This window comes from Squalius cephalus (genome assembly GCF_949319135.1).
Source record: "Squalius cephalus genome assembly, chromosome: 20".
In the NCBI taxonomy this organism is placed as follows: domain Eukaryota; kingdom Metazoa; phylum Chordata; class Actinopteri; order Cypriniformes; family Leuciscidae; genus Squalius; species Squalius cephalus.
The window spans coordinates 31,724,457-31,747,972 of NC_137141.1; the positions used below are offsets into that span (position 1 = coordinate 31,724,457).

Here is a 23,516-nt window from a genome sequence, read left to right on the forward strand (position 1 = left end):
CAATCTCAATTTACCGACATCATTAGCCACAGCATCATTGTGAGCCACAGTACACTGAATTACAAAGCTGCTTAAAATATCACACTCGCTCAGCTTTGGGTGTAATAAAAGAACACTTATTCTGCGCCCGAAAAACAGATTAGAGAAGGCTGAAGCGAATATAAAAGACAAATTCAAACTGTGTATCAACAACAAACACAGAACCGGTTAGGATTCATTAAAAAAAAGAAAAAGAAACAATGAGCACACAACACTCACCATCACGGACGTCTGACTGTCTGTTTTGCGTTTGCTCGATATCTAACATTTTGGTAGTTTTGTGCTGCTAATGATGGGTTAAAACGAACCTCAACAAAGGTACAGTAAACCCTTCAAGTTCTGCATTTCTGTTCACTGTCTGTGAGGCTATTCATGAAACACACCCTGGTGAAAGGGCAGGGTTACTCTTTGTTTGAATGTTTTTAGATTTTTTTAGAGATGGGAAAAGTTGTTCAATACGTTTATTACTGATTAGTGAGGTCCACCGTAATGTATGGTTACATGTATATCCATAATGAGGTATACATGTTTCAAAAGTTGCATTCACAAGTGGACTGTCAGCACACTACAACATGTATTACGTAATCATTTGGCCCATGTGACTGAGTGATTTGAATGAGATTTGGTGGCACGGAAAGTACAATGTAAGTGTGTGAAACGTGTGCATAAGAAAAAGTGCTCGGTTGGTTCATTGATACCCTATTTCAATTTGCAAGTAAAATTTGCATTTATTTAAATGAATGTTATGGGTCCAATACGAGCTAATCTTTCTATTATCACAGGAAAGAATATTGACTGACTCAGCTTATAAAAACAAGCTAAACTTGAAAGTTCCAAAATAAAAATAAATAAAAATAAAAAACATTCACCCTCATGTCATTCAACTTTTCATTTGTGGAAAAAATTGTTGTGGTAAATGAATGAGTGGAAACTGTTTTTTGATTTCTAAAACAATGAAAGTCAATGGGGTCCAAAATGATTTAGACCTCACTGATTTTCAAAATGTCTTCTTTTGTGTTCCACAGAAGAAAGAAAATCATACAGATTTGAAATGAGGGTGAGTAAGGGTGTGTTTGCACGACAAGGATTTACTAAAAAAAGTTTTTCCTTCGCATACAGACGGCAATGTTGTCAAAACGCTCCCTGTTAACACGGATCCACGAAAACGACTAAAAACACTGTAATCCGCTGCCAGACCAGTAGCTGCCGATGTCACTTTGTAAAGAACTTGCCCTTGACATGCGTATGACATTACCATTTTCACAAATTCACATTTTTATAGTTTACGAGCAGCCAAAACACATGAGAAGATTTTCAGTTTCAGTTGAAAACTGCGTCGTGTAAAAAGCCCTTTGATGACTGAACCGAGATTCCCATCTAGGGAGATAAAATTCCTTCTGAATGCAAAACAGTCTAGGTTCACTTGATTTGCATAATGCCAAATATGTGTGATGTACAGATCACGGTACAAAGGAAATAATGACACAGGAGAAAATCCATTCATTTAATTTGTGTGAAAAATAACAGCATTTAAGAATCTAACAGAAATTTCAGGCAAATTTTAGGAAAAATCTGATTTTGAGATTAAGCAAAATTCATGCCTTGAATGTGCACTGCATACATAGAAAACAAAAGTTATTTTTCTGTGTTAAGTTGTTAACTTAAGTTGTGTACTTCACAAGGGCTTTTTAAATATACTTATAATCTGTCATATTTACAGATATAACAGTTCATATCCACCTTTGAATCACTGTGCCATTATTACCTTTGCATTAGCCTAGAAATCTAGACGCACCCTAGCGGCAGAAGAATTTATTTTGCAGCCAGTGTAGTCTAGCAACTCTCCGTTGACTTTCGAGCAGGAAAAACCAAACTCTAGTCAGGCCAATCACATCGTGTATAGAGTCGGTGGGCGGGCTTTACATAATGACGAGAGAGTTGTGACGGTTCCGCGTGAATTCCCTGCTACTTGAAAACAAAGAAGAGCTGCTGCTGGCGAACAGCGGTCTTTCCAATCGGCTTTGGCCGTGACTCTGGAGGACTTGGAGTTAAGCTTTTCTTTGAGAAAAGAACAAAGAACAGCACTTAAGTCATTCTTAAAACAGGAAGATGTGTTCGTAGTTTTGCCGGCCAGATACGGCAAAAGTTGAATCTATCAACTAACGTTAGCTCCGCTGTTGGGAAAACGCTCTGGTTGGTTGAAGCGCTGTCCTATTGCATGCAGAGTGAATTTGAAAGACAGCCGTTTATCCCGCCTCTCGTATTGAGCCCTGACAATGGTGAGTTGCCAGACCGAACATCTTGATGTAGGTCTGGATTTCCAGGCTAATGCAAATCTAAAAGATTAATGGTTTGGCATCGACTAATGAAAATCGGCCAGCTCGAGGGGCGGCACCAAGCATGCATTTGAAAATCTCACTGCACGCAATTGGATAACACTACGACCAATCACAACAATACACCCCATACGCTTAGCTAATAGCTACCAGCAGAGCTAACTGGTAGATTAGACTCTTGCCGTATCCGGTCGGCAAAACAGCAAAAACGCCCTTCTTGCAAAGGAACGATTTGAGCGGCGTCTTCTGTTCCTCTTTTAGATAAAAAAACAAGTCTAACTCGTTCATTGTAGCGGCCAAAGCCGTTTCAAACAACTGGTGTTCATCCATAGCCATCTTACAATGTTTACTAATAACCTCGACGTCACAGCACTGTCGTCATCTTTAGCTCGCCTCTGGCCCGCCTATATCAGATAACCCGATGTGATTGGTGCAGCTCGGTTACAAGGGCATATTTAATGAGCATCATTACTCGACGCCAGAGTAACTCGCTGAGCAAATTCAACTTGTGCTCTCGCAAGAACTCTGGATTACCAGGGTAACTTTTGCATGGCAATGAATGATGAATAATGACCAATAATATATGGCATTATGTCCATTATAAGCGAACCACTCAGAGCACCTCAAGGTGTGTCAGCACAGCAAAACCCTGCCCTCGAGAGAGTAAATACTCTTCTAATAGATCAGAGGTTTCAGTAACAAAGACAGCATAATAGAGACAAGACACGGTTATACTGAAGTATAAAAACAGATGACTGCACAAAGACAGGATTTAAGTTACCTATTACATAGACTGCAGAGTTGTATTGAGAGAGCTTGTTATGACTATCAACTTTCCCTTTGTTGTTTTGCTGGTCAGGTCAGATGGGCTACTCTACTAAACCTGAACAAAAACCATCCGAAAAAGGACAGAATGATTCCCCAGTAAACACGGCACATTAGTATTTGGTTCCCATTTGGTTCTTTTTTGGGAACACAATAATAAAGGTCAACCTTTTTTTAGGTTGTATTGCTTACAACCATAAAATAATGGAGGTTTTTCTGAGGCAACATAAAAATAACTTAAAAAAGAACATTATCTAATCGAGTCAGTGAAAGGTCAATGTGATTTTGAATACTAAGATGCGTTTCTGAGTCAACATATTTTATTGATCATGGAACAACATTCCTGTCCAAAAATTTAGTCCTAACCCTATCCCTATCCCTAAACCTAACCCTACCCATAACTTATCCCTAAAATCAGAGGGAAATGATAGGTGGATAACACTGATGTAGAAGCACCTAACCCTGGTTTGTAAGCCTAAACGTGACATAAACTAACTAATTACATTTGATTGGTTGATTGAAATGTTGTTTCCAGGATCAACAAATATGAAACTGAAACTGAAAACATTGAAGCTTGAGTCTTGTCATGTGCAACTGACTTAACAACTAGTTATAATTAGTTACAGCCGATATAGGTGTTTTAATAGCCGATATCTACAGATGTTTATTTCCAAAGAAAACAATAACGGATGATGGTCAATAGAATGCAGATACAGTATAATGTATATTAATGATCACTGCTGAAATGAATCACTTGGTTTTACATACTATTTACTCACAATTGACAATTTAAATCAAAACAAAATTAACAAGGCCGTCTGCAAAATTTGCAATTATGTCCATCTGGTATATCATTACATCACTATATAATCAAAATGCATATAAATGCAGGAAAATATCTAGTGCTATAGATCTAGTCCATTTTAGCGAGTCACTAAACAACTAAATTACTCAGGTACTTTATTTTTGTTTGTTTGTTTGTTTGTTTGTTTTACACAATCTGTTCCTTGTGTGTTTTTGGACATATTATATCATGGTACAGTAATAACATGTTTTACTATTTGTACCATGGTAATTCCTTGATACTTGCTTTCTCAAACCATCACTTTACCATTAAGTATTTATCTTGTTCAGCTCTCAGATGTGATAGTTTATTGTCAAAATTACAGATTACGTTTCTGACTGACCTTTGTAAATGTAAAACACCTTTCATAAGTAATAACTTCGTTACATAACACACAGTGCTCTAGAACCAGATTAAAGCCTGGTTATTGCCCAGTTTAGACTGTTATCACAAAGATGTAATTGCATGCATTTATTTCCCTGAAACTAACTATCATGTTCGTTTACTACACAGAGCATCACTAGAGTTCTGCACACACTGCAACAGCTTGTTGAAGGGCCATGCATCATTTCACACATAGACTGCTTCAAATACACAGCAAACACAGACATGACAGGGTCGAGAGAGATGTTCTGACACGGCGATAGAATACCTGCTCCTTAATGAAACAGAAAACCGCAGTTTCTCTCGTTGGGTCGCTAGCTTCGTGCTCATGTTTTCATTTTATCTTCTGGTTTCAGCGCCTTCGATTTGTCCGGATTCACTTCCGACATCGTGACGTAATTCCGACGTCACTCTCAGCGCATGGCAAAACAAAAAATCGCCTCCAGTATCTGTAATAAATATCCTTTTATCCTTTTTTTATTAATTTCATTCATGTTATTTATATTTTGTTACTAGTAATTATTTGATGTATAATCTTTGTTTATGGACTGTGATGACTCCATTAAAGGGTAAAATAATAATAATAATGATTTTGGAAATACTTTTATATTTTTGCACTGTGCTTTTATTGGAGATCCACGATATGAATTTAATGGTAACCCCTTTCCAAGCACATAAAGGTAACACTTTAGAATACGGGTGCACTAATCTGCACTAATTCATGCTTAACTAATGCACAGATAATCATGTGTTAATGTATGACTCATGAAGAACTAAACCATTAATTAATGATTACTCAGCAACTAAAATCATCCCTATGTGTCAACAAAACAAATGCTATCTTTTTGTTTGTTTATTTATTTATTTATTTTTATTTATTTATTTATTTATTTATTTATTTTGTAAAAGACGGAATTGTGGACTAAATGGTATGATTTTAGGATAATAAAAAGCATCTCAACTTCTTAACTACTAAGATACTAAAATACACAATTTGAGGACAAAATCATTGCAGATATGTTGTAAATATTCCATAATGTGAACTAAGATAAATGCAGATTATGCACTGTATATCTATAGTTAACTAAAATAAAATGTTACTTAAGATAAAATAAACAACAAACATTAACTGAAATACAATTAAATATACACAAATTTTAACATTTTATGTCAGCTTTTTGCTTAGGAAACATTTCTCATTTTGGTTTAGCCTAACTTGATAAAATAACTAAAAGTAGAACCGAAATAAAATTAACAAAGATATATATATATATATATATATATATATATATATATATATATATATATATATATATATATATATATATATATATATATATATATATATATATGCTTTTTTATGAGCAAAACAAAAAACTAAAATACAAAAGTAAAAAAAAAATTATATATATATATATATATATATATGTGTGTGTGTGTGTGTGTGTGTGTGTGTGTGTGTGTGTGTGTGTGTGTGTGTGTGTGTGTGTTTTATATAAAATATTAATAAAAACTATAATAGTATCGTAATGATACTAAAATAACTATGGGTCAAAAGATTTTGTAGTTTATTATTTTGCAAATACAGTTAATCTTTAAACAACTCTAATGATTTAATAACACGGTCAAATGTAATCTCCAAATAAAACGGCAAAATGTATTTGAAAAAATATTACAATATATATATATATATATATATATATATATATATATATATATATATATATATATATTTTTTTTATATTGACTCTATTTAATTTATTGGCTGTTATTGGCCATTATGCAAATGATTATAGAATTTTAATATTGCAGTGCAGCTGACAGATATTTCTGCCTATGAAACTCCATTTCCAGTAATGACGTCAGGGAATTGCCTGCTGGCATTTACACACCTGAGTGCTGATGGTGAGACAGGTTCACAAACTTCTTTTTGTGAAAAACCTCTGAACCATGAAACCTCACATTGATTGCTTGAATGATAGTCAAAGGCTAGACTGAAAATTCTCTGTTTTACTTACCAGTTGTACCAGTTAAACCCTCTTCTGTCAAGAGTAAGTAAATATCTGTCAGCCTTCGTGAACCTAAGAGATTACATGAATATGCACCCGACCCGTTGAATTTATAAATATCCTCTGCTTTCTAGCATTATACTTGGTAGACAGTTGACAAATGACAAAATTATACCCAATACAATTCCTTTGGATCTGTGTATTAATGCCAAAGGTATCTCACCAAGCAACTGAGTTCCTAGTTTGTTAGTTAGTTTGTTACCTTTATAGCGTCTTAACACTAATGCTAAAGACGCTTAAGCATGCTTCAGTTTTTGATGCCTTGGAAGTGAGAATGGGTTGTCATTACTGAATGTGTGCAAGTTTGTTGTTAAGCAAAGGTAGAAGATACAAGTTAGTGTTATTTCATCTTGTTTGATGTTTTGTTCATACCTGAAGCAATATCAGCTCATACACACACACACACATGCACACACTAGCTGTTAGCATCAAAAGTTGCAAATTTTACCTATACTCAAAATTTGAATATCACATAAAGCAAAAAGCGCTCGGATGCTGGTGTTTGGGAACAGAATCGTGTGAGAATCTTCATTAAACCAAATCATTCTGACGACAGACTTTGACTCAGGCATTTCAGAATGATCAAACCAACATTTGAGATGCTGTGATGCAATTGGTCCACTGTTTAGTCCAGTTATCCAATCACATCCACTGTTGAGGCAAAGTCATATGAGGTTTTTATTGTGCATCAAGGGATTTGTTCGGCAAATGTGTTTTTTATGCAATTTTCCAAAATGCACATAAAAATAGGTGGATGGAAACATAGATAATGTAAAAAAAAATAGTATTATTATTTTAAATTTTAAATGAAACAAAGATTATTGGAGCATGTTTTACAATTAAAATGCTATTTTAGTTTTTCTACTTCAAAATTTCACCTTAAAATGAATGTTACTTGTGGTTTCTTTTTAATTGTTTGTGATATTTACAAGCAACATCTGAGTGAAAATTGTTTTACATCATTTTTTTTTCCATTTTCAATACATACACGCATATGGAATTTCCAAACTTTTGCTGAGCGGATTACAGCTGCTTCAAATTTCACTTTTAAAAGGAATGTAATGTGAGTTATAAGGATGACACAGAACCGGTCTGTGGGGAAATTATGAGGAATAAAGGTATGTTTGACTGATGTTTGGTTGTGTTCCAGCAACACAATCACTTCACACCTTTTGTGTTTTCGGTCAGAATGAGACAGCCCCCTTGCACAATTATCTTATTTAAACAGAAAGACTGTCAGATTACTTTTGCATTTTACCCTTGTTGCCAAGCTGAACAGATCTCAAGAGTATATTGTACTCAGTCAGGTTGTCTGTCATGTATTTGCAGGTCTTGTACGGGCCTTTAATAGGCATTCTTCTTTTCGCTGGTTCTGGGTCTGCCTGTGAAAACTCCCCAGACATGTGCGGGGCCTGGGCCGATGGGGATATACGGATTGGGGTGCTCAATTCCTGTCATTCCAAAGTACAGACACTACAGGTGCGAGAACGTCCAGAAAAATACAACTGCACAGAGTAAGTATCTGTTGTTGTTTTCCTGTCGTAGATGTACAGTGATCTATATGCTTGTGGCGTGTTCCCTTGCAACAGAAGACTTTGAGAGTTGATTTTTCCAGCATCTAAATGCACATTTCATTTGTTAGGAGTAATAGCTAAATATCTGTAACACAAGTACTTTTTTAAATGGGTGTTATTTTAATAATGCTGTAGACTAGTATATCCTAATAGTAATAATAAACAAAACAGTCAGTTTAATGTAATTTAAGTTGAAATGACTTATACAGCTAAGTTGATTGTACTTAAAAAATTGAATTCAATAGAATAATTACAATAAGTGAACTTATATTACTTTAAATGGGAACTAGAGTCAGAATCAAATTTAATTAAAACTTGAAATCAGTGTCAATACTCTATTAATTGCACATAAATGTACACTGATTGTTAGAAACTGTACAAAACTGTCTCAAATGTATGTTTGTGTACAGAAACATAGTTAGAATTTACTGTAAAAAAGTAAGATTTCTTAGATTAGAAAAAAAAAAATGCTATTGTTTGTGTTTGTATTTTCTAACAAAGATTTCCCCCATTTCCTTGTAGATTAAATTTCCTTTCACTTGTAAGGACTCTCGCTGTTGTGCATACAATTGAAACGATCAATAACTCCAGCTTCCTCCCGGGTGTGCGACTGGGCTACTACATCTGTGACACTTGCTCTGATGCCTCGAAAGCCATTCAGAGCACTGAGCACCTGCTCGCTGTGAACGGCTCGCTGCCTGTCCAATGTGAGGTGCTTGAAAGGCCTAATGTAAAAGCAATCATTGGAGCTCGCTTCTCAGAAGACTCCCTCGCAGTGGCTAGACTTCTGAGTCTATACATGGTCCCACAGGTGAGTAACATTATCATGTACACAGGGCTTGATGTTAACACCCACCAACCCACCAAACGCGGGTGTATTTCAGCAGTGGCGAGTAACACTTCTACAAGCCACTTTGGAGGGGTTGAATTTTATATAATATAAGCCTATACATTTTTCAATTGTAGTCTTTTAAAAAGGCATCTGAAATAATAAACTAAGTACAATGTAGTATTGTCAAAAATATAGATTTTTTACTACATAGTGATACTGAAATATCTGAAACGCTTCCAATGCTAATTTTCCGCAGAATAGATACACGACAGCGAGTTATGGCTAGTTAACACTACAGGATTTTAAGCCCGATTTGCAAGTTAACGAGCTCGCCGACAGGTCGGGCTGTAATCGCGTAAATCTGTAAATCTGCAAATCTGCGGGTGATCCGCGCTCGCCAATCTTTAAGTGTAAAATACTTAACGACGCATCAAAAACGCTCGCTGACACATCGCCGACGCCAGACAAATATCTAGCATGCCAAATATCTGGAGCTGTCGGCCGACTCGATAGCTGTGGTGTCACGTGTCGCGATGAGCAACAGCCAATGATCAGCTTGTTATGACATTACAAAAGCCTTTTGTATTTGTAACCATCGTTGCCAAACCACAACAGGCAGCTGCTTTTTCATTGTAATGGTTTACTCACCTCCAACTCTCTCTGACAGACAATCCCTGCTGCCCGCGTGTGCTTATCCATCCTTTCACCCATATTCTTCTTTTTTTTTTTTTTTTTTTTTTTTTTTTTCGGGGTTCTAAACAGATCATTGCGCAAACAATATATATACAGTATGTATATATAATTTTATTTATTTTTTATTTTTTTATTTTTTACCGCCAATTTTGTCCCGCCGTCCATTTTCAAATAGACAATGCACCACTGGAATGCGCCATTTCCCATTCCACTTCTTGCGCATTTTTTCGTGACAAAAAGTGGTTTTGGGACCTGATAGAGTCGTTGGGTGACAGAGTTGTTGCCAGCTCGTGTAGAGTGTAACCCCCTGTTGCAGATCATTTACGTAGGCTAGTGTCACATAGTGTGAACACCACAACAACTTCAAGACTCCAGAGCAAGTCATGTAGTCTAAACAGCACAGCGATCTGCCGACGTTTAAAGTTGTGTAGTGTGAAATAGGCATTACACGCTAACCCGCCTCCTCTCACTCACTCATTTCATTTGCTCCGGATGAATATTGTTGGTGTTACAGGGCTTGAATTTTGGCGTGGGATTGTGCGTATTGCAGGATTTCTGCAGATTTTGTGCTCACACCCAAAGTACGACACATAAAGCCACCTTTCAGTACTAAATTGAGTTATTTTTTGCTGCTTATTGTGCGTAAACTGTAAAATACACACAAAATAATGTCAAAATGCTGGTCTTGGCGAGTATTCATGTAAACACAGTCAGTTATGTTTTAAGTGAATGTAAAGAGTTGAGAAAGAAAATGCATGTGCAACAGTGTAAAGGATCAGTGTCAGGTTTTAAAGTGACAGCAGCCCAATATACCTGCTGCCAAATTATGAGATAATATTAAAATATATCATTATATGGCAGTTTTTCCCCATGGTATGGCTGTCAAAATGGTGGCCAGTGAAAATGCTGAGTGCCTAACTTTGGAAAATCACTATCCACAGTGGCTATTGAGCAAAAAAGTGAATGTCAAGCACTGAATGTTCGGAGAGTCCTTAAGTCTTTTTTTTTTTTTTTTTTTTTGATTTTGATTCAGGGAGTCAAAAATTACTCTTGATGAATCTCAATTTCTCAGCAACAGCAAAAATGGCAAAACAACAAGTATTCCTGAACTGTTTTCTGTCTCGTTTTCTCCCATATTTTCTCTTTCAGATAAGCACAACATCATCTGCACAAACGCTTAGTGATAGGGTACGATACCCAGCATTCCTGCGCACCATTCCCAGTGATGTTCACCAAACCAAAGCTCTGGCTAATTTCATGAAACACTTTCACTGGGACTGGGTTGGGGTGGTCTATGGGGATGATGATTATGGGAAAAATGCCCTCCAAAGCTTCTTGGCTGATGCAGGATATGCAGATATCTGCCAGGCTTTTAAAGAAGCATTGCCTCATTACCTAGCTGACGATGAAATCGACAAAAGGATCCAAGAGGTGGCAGAAACAATCCGCTCATCTGAAGCTAAAGTTGTGTTACTCATCTTAAAGGAAGAGCTGGTCTTTAAACTCTTCACGGAGATGATTCGGCAGAACATCCAGCGTACTTGGATCGCAAGTGATGCTTGGTCAATGTCACGAAATATATCTCGAATGGACGGAATCAATAGAGTAGGTGACATTTTTGGGTTCACATTCATCACTGGTCCTAATCCTGGTTTTAAGGAGTTTCTGCAGCGGCTGACTCTTGCTCCGGGATCTGTAAACCTCTTCCTTGAGGAGTATAAGCAGTTAGGGAAAGATACAGGTTTTTTGACGGAAGCTGTCGACATCAGCATAACCTATGGCGAAAGGTTAGCTGTATGGTCCATTGCTCATGCTTTGAAACATCTTCTAAACTGCAGTGAAACCGAGTGCCCTGGCGAAAGGGACTTTCCGCCATGGAAGGTAGTTGAAAAATGTTTACATCCAATTTTGGAGATGCCTTTAAGCTAACAAAAAAAATCCATGATTGTACAGTACATTTTTACAAAGGTTTAATCTTTTTATTGTTTGTTTCTTTAAAAGCTCCTCAAGGAACTGAAAAAGGTCAATTTTACTATGGACAGTCAGACATTCTATTTCAATGCATCTGGAAATTTCATGAATGGCTATGATTTAATTAACTGGCAACCACAGGAATCAACTGGGCAGAGAAGTTTTGTCGTTGTTGGAAATTACAATCTGACGAAAAAAGAAATTTACATCAAGGCACCCATAACATGGAGTAATCCAAACAATATGGTGAGAATAACTAATTATAAGTTATTATAAAAACGTATCCGTTACGCAGTACAGTGTATGGAACCCTATGCATAGTAACATCATGAAAAAGCGTAGACCAGCACGAATTTCTATGCTGGACCAAACTGTTGGTGGACCAGAATAGTCATGTTGTTCTCCAACTAAACTGTTCCAACGAGCATGGTCTTTATGGTTAACCAAAGGTTGCTTGATAAGCCAGTCAGCATTCCAGAATCCAATGCTCATAAACACAATATTGCTTGTCTGTTCAACTGGGTATTATTACATTAAGTAAGGACAACATGATATTAACCACGCTTCTATGCATTTTATTTTAGGTTCCTATTTCAATGTGCTCTGCTATTTGCTCTCCTGGTACAGCTAAGAAACTTCTCAAAACATCATGCTGCCACAACTGCACAAAATGTTTAGAGGGTACTTACTCTAATGAAACAAGTAAGTATTAAATTGTAAATATATAATGTTGTTATAAGCTATAAGTTTTTATGGATAATTTCTTGTTTGAAGCTTTCAGTAGAAATTACAATTTGAGCCAGTAGAAACACAACTAATGTAAACGTATTGAAATTAACTTGCAATTGCAATTGTATGTTTCATCCACAAACGTCAATAGAGTGCAAGTGTCGGGTTCTGGAAGTAAAAACACCATTCATTTTCTGTTGGGAAATTCTATTTTAACAACTTATAAACCTTTAAAGACAGACCTACTGTGAGTTCAGAGGTTGCTAATCGTTATATGCCATCCGTTTGAATTATTTCAACATATTTTTTAAATGTTTGTGGGGAAAAACTATATTACCCATGAAGCTGTAAAGAAAATCAGAGAGCCGCTTCGAGCAAATTGCGCCAAAAGAGCTTGCAGGGAACTCTCACAATGCTGTCAAAATACTTATTCATGTGCATAATTTGCAATGAACTTTGTTTCTATAGATAATCAACAACTTTAAATGAATGGTATTATATTTCTCCATCATTTTTAATTCGATGATGTCATTCACAGTTCCCATGAGGGATTGCCGTTAATTAAACAGTGTTATACCTTTGCCTCTTGTCCGATTTTCGTATTCTTTTTGGCTGTGATTCACCTCATTGATGGTTACCTTGGTTCATTGCTTATAATGCTTTTACGAATACTTTAAAAAGAAATCCCCATGGGATATACGAAAGAAAAAAATGCTTCCAAAAAAAACCCCAATGCCACTGAAAAATTAAGCGCACACTAAGAGTACATTAACCTAATTTAAAAAGGGAAAATCCATTAAAATTTTCTTGATGGAAATGTACCATCAATCTGATTTTCTGAAGTAGTTGTGCATCTTTCTTTCAGACTTACCAAATTGCCTACCTTGTGAAAATGGTACCTGGTCTTTGAAAGGATGGACTTTGTGTAAGCCGAAGGAAGAGGACTATTGGAAATGGAATGGGTCCCATGCAATAGTTCTGCTTACATTTACTGCATTAGGTTATCTGTTGTTGTTCTGCACCCTGATTATCTTCTTGGTCTTTTGTGGAAAACCTGTCGTGAAACAGGCAGGGGGAAACATGTGCTTTGTAATCATGGCAGGGTTAGCACTCAGCTATACTAGTGTCATACTGTTTATTGGCAAACCCAATGTTCACATTTGCAGGGGTCGACAGATTTTGTATGCCTTAGGGTTCTCGCTCACAGTCTCATGTATTTTGGTGAAAGCTCTACGCACCTTTGTATCCTTTCTTCTACCGTATCGCCTGGAGCGTGTTAGAAGGTTTTACAACCCCCCTGTCATTATCACCTGTAGTACTCTCATTCAAGTCCTCATCTGTATCTTCTGGATGATATTTGATTCTCCAGTTGTGGAGACCGTTCAGTCTGACCAAAGCATGTTGATTATGGTACAGTGCAATGAAGGTTCTGGCATTGGATTTGCCATAATGCTTTGCTATATTGCATTGCTAGCATTTATCTGCTTTTTGCTGGCCTTTAAAGGGAGAAAGGTACCTCAGCGTTTCAATGAGACTGGACACATCATCCTAAGTATGCTAGTATACCTCTTTGTGTGGGTCTGTTTCACCCCAGTGTACATTGCTAAGATCAACGAGCGCTATTCAATTCAAGCAGCTGCTATCTTGGTGTCGTGTTATGGAATTATTTTCTGTCACTTTGCGCCCAAATGGTACATGGCGCTCTGCAAGAAGAAAGAAGAGATTAGTCGAGAGGCGTACATAGCAAAAGCCAATAACCACATCATCGACTCAGTTGACCCAGAGGTACCAGAAGTACCATTTTTTTGTATAACGGGATCACAAAATACTATTAACTCAATTGATACTGGTTTGGGTTCAATTCAATTGACAAGGAATGTGTTACATCAAGAGAACAACATAGACAATATGGAATTTCTTCACCAGACAATACGGAAAAGAACTAGGAGAAAATCCATTTGATAAGTGTACAAACAGAAAAAGGCTCATATCATAAGGAATTTTATGTTATGCAAATTAGTCTCCTAAGACTAATTGAAAAATACAAAGTGTTGTATATGTCACAAAGTCATCTAGTAGATCACTGCTGATATCATTCAATTATTTTTTTTTAAGTATTAATTAGTAAATGGGCAAGTAAAAAAAAAAATGTAATTGATACTACTTTGATAAACCCCTAGATACATTTTGGATGCATACATATCTTATATCTCATATTTCAGATTTAATATGAAAGACTTTACAAATATTGTAGGCAAGCAGGGTGCTGTGACCCTGCGTGCTTTGTGAGTGTTGTGTAATTCCTAACATGTACAATTGATAATTGTGTTCGGTGAATGCAGAATAACCGTCACCAACATAAATAATAAAACGGTATAAGCAACTTGTAATAAATGTCAATGTTATTTTTATTTATTTTTACAATATTATTTGAGTGGTATGAATAAAATATTTTTTTTTTCAATTAAAGACAGTTCCCTTTCTTGAATACACACATTGCTTGAGATCCAGAGATTACATTAGAGTTGCAGTGCACAGCTTCAGCCGCCTGCACAGAACCTGTCAATCATGCAGGAACAGGAAGGGATAGTTTACAGTTAGTTATTGCTGTAATTTTAAGAATGAGTAAAGTAATCTTTAAAAAATAATGCAAACCATTTTTAGTAGAAAATAAAATTAAGTAATAAAAACAGGTAAGTGAAAAAGTGTATGTAAACATTTTGCAATATTACTGTATAAATAATGCAATGCCCCTCTAATAAAATGTCCTATTAAAATATTAAAAAATGTTCTGGTACACAGGGAATTTTTCATCCAATAGTTGGTTCTGATCTCTTCTGTGTAAACAAGATTCTTTGCTGGCAAGATTCCCCTCTCTTGCATTGACGTCAGAATGTCAATCAGCAGCCATGGCTCAATGCGGGTTTTTGTGTTACTGTGCTAACACAACAGTAACAAAAGTTATTGTTATCACTGAATTTATTAAGATGTGAAATGTTTGTAAACCTTGTTAAAAACAATGTGTCACAATAAGATATACTATTTTAATTTACAATAGCTCACTGAAGAATTTTATTTACCAACTTTTCTGTGTGCCATTTGGTTTGAGCTATAAAAAGCTACCTGAAAACAACCGTGATTACCTTAATGAGCTTAAGGTCTTGAGACCGTGTGTTTTATTTGACATATGTGCATGCATAGGACTACTCTCAAATCCCTACTAATCTCTTTAGCTGTTCGTCCTCCAGAAGGTACAGAGGGACTCTACGGCGAAAGAGAAAATGCGTGGCAATGTTTGCTTTAAAAGAACTGCAAACACTTTTGATCAGTTGTGTAATATTTTTTTCATATTTTAACTGAAAGAGAAGAGACTCCATTGGGACTTCACATTTTATTTTTCAAGCAATTTCCATCTACGGTGAGGATACATAGAGACAGTCAGCTGTGTGTCAGGTAATTAGAGTCATCTGAAAATGACAAGTGCAGCTGGTGACTCTCAAACATCCTGGTGTCAGATGGAGTGGTCTGCCTCCTGGTCTTTGTTGGACTGTATTTTTGCAAAATCTAGGTGAACTGCCATTGCTCTGAAATGGGCTGCTCTCCATCACGGGGGAACAGTCTCCCTGGAGTACAGGGTGCGTTCAGAAGAGGGAGAACTCTACTTCCAGGGACTCACGAGAGCCCAGGAGAATCACAGTCTAATGAGGGGAGCAGTGGAGGATCTTGTGGAGGGGACACAGATAGAAACAACTCAGCGATTCGAAACAACACAAGTTCCACGTCATTAGGGAGGAAACAATCTACGGCTGAGCCTGAAACTGATGGGGCTGCTTCTGACAAACTGGGTGTACAAGAGATCAGCATCAATATATTACCTCAGGGGAAGGACAGACAAGAAGAAAAACGAGAGGCTTGTGAGAAAAAGACTGCAAAGAAGTCAAAGAAAGGTCCGAAAGGTGTAAAACTAAACAAGAAGAAAGAAAAGGAAAGAAAAAATGAGGAAAAAGTAGACTTTCCAGAGGCACTTGTGAAGGCTCATCATGCAGCGTATTCATATCTCAACCCTAGCATCACTAAATATGAAGATCTGTTAGGGTTACTCGATCATGCAGCCCAAACCCAAATTTCGTTGCAACCCATGGTGGCATTCATGGTATTACGCTATGAGGAAATAAACAAAGGGCTGCAGGAAATCGTGGATGAGGGGGAGATGATGTTAAAAGGAAATGGAGAGCATCTGGCTTGGCCTTGCGAAAAAAAGAATTCCTCCTCACCCAACTCAGCAAAAAATGTGACCTCTTCCACCTGCAGTGAGCCCCCACCAGACCTGCTACAACAACTCCTTCAGTATACCATACAGAAGATGCGTCAAGTAGGTCAGTCAGTGTGTGGAATTGGGGATACTGCTCTTGAGGAAGCAGTTGATTACTTTTCCTCCATTACTGAAATTCTAGATGAGAAGCTCAGGACAAAACGTGCATCAGAGTCTAGATTAATGCGGTTGCTTTCTCGGATTGAGGCTGCATCACAGAAAAAACCTGGCCCAGAAGACTCTGCACTTTTTAGTGAAGACAGTGGACTTGGGGCAGAAAGTGAGTCCCTGGCAGGTTCAGACAGACAACGCCAACGCAGAGAAAGTTGTGAGTCAACTGGAACCATTCATGCTACATCAAGTAGTCCTTCTGGTTTTACACCAGTACACCAAGGCTCATACCGAGGCAGACTTCTCAAAACAATGAGCAAAAGCAGCTCTCTTAACTCTATAGACTCAACTTGCACTATTACAGAAAAAGAACAGAGGGATACAGAATCACTACTTGGCTCTGTCTCCTTGGATGAAGGTGACGGGGATGATGCGGAGAATGGTAGTGAAGAGGAAAATTGCAAGGATAAAAGAAGGAAACAATCAAATTCTTCTATTCCAGACCTTAGACAACCACATCGCTTGCCAACAAAGCGAATAGAGAATCCACAAAACATTGAAATGACATTAAAGCTGAAAGATGCCATTAGTGGCAGGATTCGTTTTTTGCCATCCCAAGGCCCTGGAGTAAAGGCAAAACATACGGATAGCCCAATGAGCAGCAGTCACCAGTGGACTGAGGATGGTGACAAAAGTTCTAAAAGACCCCAAACATCTGCCTCTAAAACATCCAAGAAAAAGACCACAGTTACAAAACGGTCGAGATCTGCTGATTCTCTACGTAATAAAGCAGAAGATCCTACACTCACTGAACTTGAGAGAACTCAAAAGGAACTCAACCAAAGGCTGGAGAAGATGACCAAGGTTAAGTGTGAAGAAAATACAAAGCAAGGTTTTTCTAAGAAAATCCAGCAACCGCAAACCATTTCATCAGTTGCCTCTGAAAGGCAGCGTTCTTTGAATAGAAACATTTTCTCTCCAAGTAATCAAAGAAAGTCATTCAATGCAAAAGTGGAGCAAGGAAGTGCAAAGGATGAGATGGAAGAAAAAAAGAAAAAGGACAAAGAAAAGAGAAAGGAAAAAGACAAGAAAGCTCCCCCTGTTATAGAGCCTGTTAAGGTAATGCCTGTGCCAAGCCCTCCGCCGTCACCTCGGCCATCTTCAGGATTGTATAAGGAAAGGAATTCTGTTAAACAACTGATTGACACCTTTAGTCAGGGATTGGAGGAAAGTAAACAGATCCCAGACAGTGCAAAAATGCTTGGTGTAAGAAAGTGTGGTGTTCCCATCATTCCAGGTTTAAGTTCCTCTGGCACATTAGCATTCAATCAAAATAGTATACTCAGTGGTCGTGGGGAGTCACGATGTTCTGAAAGGACAGAGGATCTTGACATTGACAATCTACCACCCCCTCCACTTGAGGTACTTATGGACAATTCCTTTGAAAATGTACATGCAAAGGACACAGGAGAAAATCTAACAAGCAGGGGTCGATCCACCCAGCCAAAAAGGAGTGCAATGTCTCGGAGGTTGCGAGCCTCTCTGCAGTCTGTTACAGTGCTACCGAGTAGGGGAAATTTGTGTAAGGGCTCAGTTAGCATGTCACCAGTTCGTTCCACGCACCAGGACACCAGAGGAGTTTTGAAAGGTGTTCACCATGATTCCAGCCATGAAACAGACACGGAAAGTGAGGAGGCTGCCTCCCTCTACAAACAAGCAAGAAAGATAATCCACTTGAGGCATTCTTCTGACTCACCGACAGAGAAATTTGCTGAGCAGGGTCACAGGCAGATTTTCTTCTGCCAAGGTGATGTTGGGGTTTCACAAAAGGAGAACAGTACCAATGGATCACAAGTGCCAAACAGTGCCTGCAGGAGCCAAACCCCTGCCACTCCACCTGTATCCAGATATCGCATGTTACCATCCACACCTCTGTTACATCGAAGACTCCCTAGTCCTCCAGTATTAAAAAGTCAACCCTCATCTTCAACTTCATCGAGTCCTCCTGTAGTTCGTAAACTCCCCACCCCACCTTCCGCAGGCCAACGAACACTGCCAAGCACCCCTGCAACGCGACAAGACCCCACCCCCATCACAATGACAGGGTTAACCTACCCCTTTAAGGCACCATCACCTCCTGCTTCCCCAAAAGTGCAGCGATGGTCCAGAGAAAACAGTAGTGAGGACTCTTCAAGAGTATTTAGTAATGCTCGTTCAGTGTTTTGCCCAGTCTCATCATCATTATTCGAGGCTCAACCTGTTCCCAAGCCCCCTCAGGCATGGACCTCTACCGGTAGCAGTGTTCTGCCTCGCCCATGGGGTGAGCGTGGCCGGCTGCCAGTGTCTGTACGAGGGCCTCAGCCATTCGTCCGGCGAAGCCAGTCAGACAGGAGGCCCAGTCTAAGCCTGCCACCCAGGGTCCCAGTCATCTCTGTAGCAGAGACATGTGGGAGTGAACCAGCAATTAGCACCCATGGGTGAGTCTAACACACTTCTGATCTAGTATAACTACTTATTAGTAATCTAGTATAGTATGCATCGTATGAGATGCAATTTTCATTGGAATTTAGCATGCGCATAGCACAGAATTGACTCATCACCTCAGTCAACTTAAAACTGTTATGTCTTTCTTAACACTTCAACAATGGTTACTTATCCATGTCATCAAGAAAATGAAGTTAATATCTGTGCTTTAATGGCCCAAAAACACAACTCCACAAATGTTCTGAAGAAGATAAGGGTGATAAAACAGTTCTATAACTATGCAGAAAAGTCCTGAGAGCAGTAATATTGAGTTCACTGATGTGAAAACTTGAGCTTTTAATTTCTGATCTATGAACTCAGCTCCTTTTGATTTCGATGCTCAATAGCGATACAGTATCCATAGTTTCTTGGGGGTTTTTTGATAAGGGAATCTGAAGCAAGTACCATTCATGCTTGAAATTGCATCCTCTGTTCCCGATTTCATTTTTAAAGAGAATAAGAAAATGTTAGAGGACAAGCACTATGATTGTCTCTATCATAATAAAGAGTGCAGTTTTTGAAATTCAATTATGGGCTGATTGTGTAAATGTCACTCAGCTTGCGGGTGAATAATAAGAGACAAATCTATCTGCGATTGGATGCAATTTAAACTGTAATTATTGTTTTTTCTTTCTTCTTTTTAATTTCTAAAATATTAAATTAAATAAGGGTTATTGAATGGTTTAAAATATTAATTAAAGTTTAAAAATGTGTAATGTTTTCAGTGAGGTCCAGTGAATAAGTCTTGCAGAATGTCATCATCGCAAGGAGTATGATATATATATATATATATATATATATATATATATATATATATATATATATATATATATATATATATCCAGCAATATTTACAACCTAAAGCCCTAGCAATTACACTTTTATATAATATATGTATACTTCTCATTTCTGAGAAAAACTTTCAAAACAACAACAACAACAGCTAGCAAATGTAAAACTGAAACTGTATACTAAGGAGGATAACACCCAGGTCAGGATGAATAGTTTTCAAGCACGTGGGAAAACTTGTTTATTTAGATGTTTTTGGAACCAGTTTCCGAAGAAAGAATGATGGGAAAACCCAAAATACAACTTAAAAGGGAGTGTGGGTATGACCCAAGTCAAGAGGTAATTCAAATGGGGAAATATGTACATACAATGCAGTATAAACAGATTTCATATTCAGAATATTTTAACACCTTGAACATTTTGTAATTACTATTAAAGGCAACATGTACTGCAGTTATGTAAGCCTTTGGCTCATGCATCTAAACACTATTGTTTCATTACCTAATTCATGTCTAATATTTCCTTATTTTATCTGCCTTGTAGAAAATGTGTTCCTTTCAGTCACAGGCAGGTGTATTTGATGGCCTCTTTGTAAATAGATGGTCACAAGGCATACAGTAGATCATGTTCAGTTTGTCTGTGTGATATGTATGCAGTACTGAAGGTTGACAAGCACATTATATAATGAAAATTGAATTTTCACTGAACTCGAAGAAACTTGAAATGTATATCATCAAGGTGTAATTTAGATACACTTTCCTCTCTCACGCACATTGTAATATTAATGCTAATCCCTGGGAACTAAGCTCTCAATGACTTGCTGATGACCAGTGCTAACCAGCTCTGGCCCACTTCCCTAATCCTTCAATTCACTAATGTCCTTATTCTGATTTGTTATGACAGATTGGAAGATGGTCCAGTCGGAGGAGAAAAACCATGGAGTGAGCAAATCGAAATCCGAGGAGCAGTTCGGTCTGTCTCACATCCAGACTTGTGCATCGTGGGTCAGGGTTTACAGAGGGAATGGGGGAAATGAGGAAGGAGCAAGTGAGATTATGGATTAGCAAACCTTGGATGGGATTAAGACTGCTGGGAAATGAAAATAGCTATTTCTGAGAAGGCCTTCTCATTGTCACTTCCAGTCACATTTTCATCTTTTCAGCTTCAGTGTTTACTTTAGTACATACAGTATTTGGTCTAGTTGCCTCAATTAATTTGGTCTGAAATTTGTTTTGACAATGTTTTGTATTGTGAATATTATTGGCTGGCCTTTTATATTTTTATTTCTAAATATATGCAAATAAAAAAAATAAAAAAATAAAAAATGCATCACAGATATTTTTTATTTTCTTTTTTCTTTTATAAAAAAGCATGTTGATTGTGCATTATACCAAGGAATTTGGTTAATCATACACATTATCATTATAAAAACCTAAATTCAATCTGTTCATCATATAAAGCAACCGTGTTTCTTCAGAAATTTTGGACTAAATGCTCAATTCATATGGATTAGTTTTACGATCTTTTTATTAACTTTTTGAAGCATCAAAGTGGTTGTTGCGTAGCTGTCAATGGAGGGACAAAAAAACTCTTAGATTTCATCAAAAATATCCTCATTTGTGTCCCGAAGATGAACGAAAGTCTTACGTGTTTGTATTGATTGAGTAATCAATGAAAGCATTTTCATTTTTGGGTGAACTTTCCCTTTAAGCAGGGCCCTAAAGTGTCATCTAGGTGTCATGACTGGTATGCAACAACATCTATAGTTAGCATGCCAAATACCAAAAAAACAATTACTACCTGAGATAATTGTGCTGCATGCACAAAATGCCCATAATTCCCAATAGCATTTTTCTTTTTTGTAAAGAAAGTCCCATAGAGACAATGTACATGTGTGTTCTTTTCAGCAGCTGATAAACATTTAAAGCAATCTTCATTTAAGTTCAAGGTTTCATTCTGAAAGAATGTGACAGATACATCTGTGGAATTAAGCTGTTACTAGTGCTGAAAGGTCATTGTAGTGTGAAATGAAAATGAAATGTGGAAAGTACTGCTGAAAGTTTTAGAAAGTACATCGAGGAGAAAAGGGGGAAATACCCCTCCTGAAGAACAATGTGCATTTAATGTGCATTTCAGTTTAGCATGTACAATATGCTGATGCATCAGCCAATGTGTTAATAGGGGAAATACATAGAAACAATTTAACTGTCAACACAAAATGTAAAATTACATACTGTAGTAAAATAATATAATACTTATTCATCTAAAGGGGTAAGAAGGCCCTTTACCTGGGGCATTTTGCATTAATGGAAAAAAAGGTAATGAATATTTATAGCAAGATTCTTGAAAAGAGGTGGAGAACAAAGAGGCTATACTGCCAGATGAAAAGAGCACAGGCTGAGCTAAGATTTCTTCTTCCCCATATTGTAACACAAACTTAATTTAAAAAGCATTAAAAAGTAATTGTAACATACCTGCTCTGGTACAACACATATATATCTTAATTTAATATATAATAAATATAGTGGTTGAGTGCAACATTGTAGCAGAAAATGATGGACGCTTTTAAACATTTCACAAAGATTCAAAAGCTTTGCGAATCATTTGTTTTGAACCAGTGATTCAGAGCATGTATCAAACGGCCTAAATCAATCAGTGAATCATTTTGCAATTGGTTCAATTGATCAAAGTTTCGTAAAGCTTTATTTTTCCCATCACTAGTTGTAGGCAAAGAGCAGATGAGACCAATCGAAGAAGATAATCCAAGAAAAAGAGGACAACATCCAAAAGGTAACAGAACAACAAAACCGCAAGCACATTGGCACTTTTACACAACAACGATGAACTAAAAATGGAAAAGTTTTTCGTTTGTGTTTTAGTGTACAGACGACAATATTATCATAATGGTCCCCGTTCCCGGATCCGCGAATATGACTAAAAATGCTGCATTCTCTGTATTCTGCTGACATGCCCAGTAGTTGGCAATGTCACTTTGTAAAGAAAAACTACGTGCCTGTATATATATATATATATATATATATATTTTTTTTTTTTTAATGAAGACAGAACAAGTAACATAGCATACCATACAATATTACAAAGCAAATTCTGACGCGCATGTAGACTGAACAGGTAAAACGCATGCGCATGATGTCACCGCTTTCACAAATTAGCTTTTTTGTAGTTTACAAAAAGACAATTACTATATAGTTTTCAAAAACGTGCACTTTGAAACCAGTTTTCAAAAGTTCACGTTTTCAGGCCCGCAAAACGCCGGTGTCATGTAAATGAACGGCCAAAATGCATAAAAAGTTTTCCATTTTTAGTTAAAAATGGTGTGGTGTAAACAACCCCTAACAGTGGATGAACTCAAAAGTGAAACTCAGGCTTAATGTTACATAGAGATTTTGATGAATCCAGTAAGCTACTCAAGGCTTTTGAAACTGTTCACCAAAAAGTTCACTGATTCTGTGATATTATTACAT

At 37.2% G+C, this 23,516-nt stretch overlaps 3 protein-coding genes across 4 annotated transcripts in view; 2 read left to right on the plus strand and 1 right to left on the minus strand.

Annotated features, from left to right (window-relative positions):
- LOC307147856 (CAP-Gly domain-containing linker protein 4) overlaps positions 1-4,823 on the minus strand; it is a 50,962-nt gene extending 46,139 nt beyond the window's left edge. For both annotated transcript variants that reach the window (XM_079852899.1, XM_079852898.1), the window contains exon 1: positions 4,697-4,823. The gene's annotated coding sequence lies outside the window, so the exon portion shown is untranslated. The remainder of the gene's footprint in view (positions 1-4,696) is intronic.
- Positions 4,824-7,898: 3,075 nt separating this feature from the next.
- On the plus strand, positions 7,899-14,678 carry LOC307148536 (G-protein coupled receptor family C group 6 member A-like; the record flags this gene model as incomplete). The annotated part of the gene is made up of 6 exons (XM_079854145.1): positions 7,899-8,011; positions 8,594-8,882; positions 10,746-11,477; positions 11,598-11,813; positions 12,152-12,269; positions 13,162-14,678. 6 exons carry the CDS (start codon positions 7,899-7,901, stop codon positions 14,256-14,258), a joined length of 2,565 nt encoding a protein of 854 aa, XP_079710271.1. The 3' UTR covers positions 14,259-14,678.
- Positions 14,679-15,543: 865 nt separating this feature from the next.
- Positions 15,544-21,966, plus strand: pcare1 (photoreceptor cilium actin regulator 1). Its single transcript, XM_079854110.1, has 2 exons — positions 15,544-19,196; positions 20,935-21,966. The coding sequence occupies exons 1-2, from the start codon at positions 15,886-15,888 to the stop codon at positions 21,065-21,067; spliced, it is 3,444 nt and encodes a 1,147-aa protein (XP_079710236.1). The 5' UTR covers positions 15,544-15,885; the 3' UTR covers positions 21,068-21,966.
- The last annotated feature ends 1,550 nt before the right edge of the window (positions 21,967-23,516 follow it).

Excerpts from the sequence above, each read along its gene's own strand:
- pcare1 (XM_079854110.1), top strand. The coding sequence starts at position 15,886 with ATGGGCTGCTCTCCATCACGGGGGAACAGTCTCCCTGGAGTACAGGGT. Across the intron at positions 19,197-20,934 it reads CCAGCAATTAGCACCCATGG|ATTGGAAGATGGTCCAGTCG; the intron begins GTGAGTCTAACA and ends TTGTTATGACAG.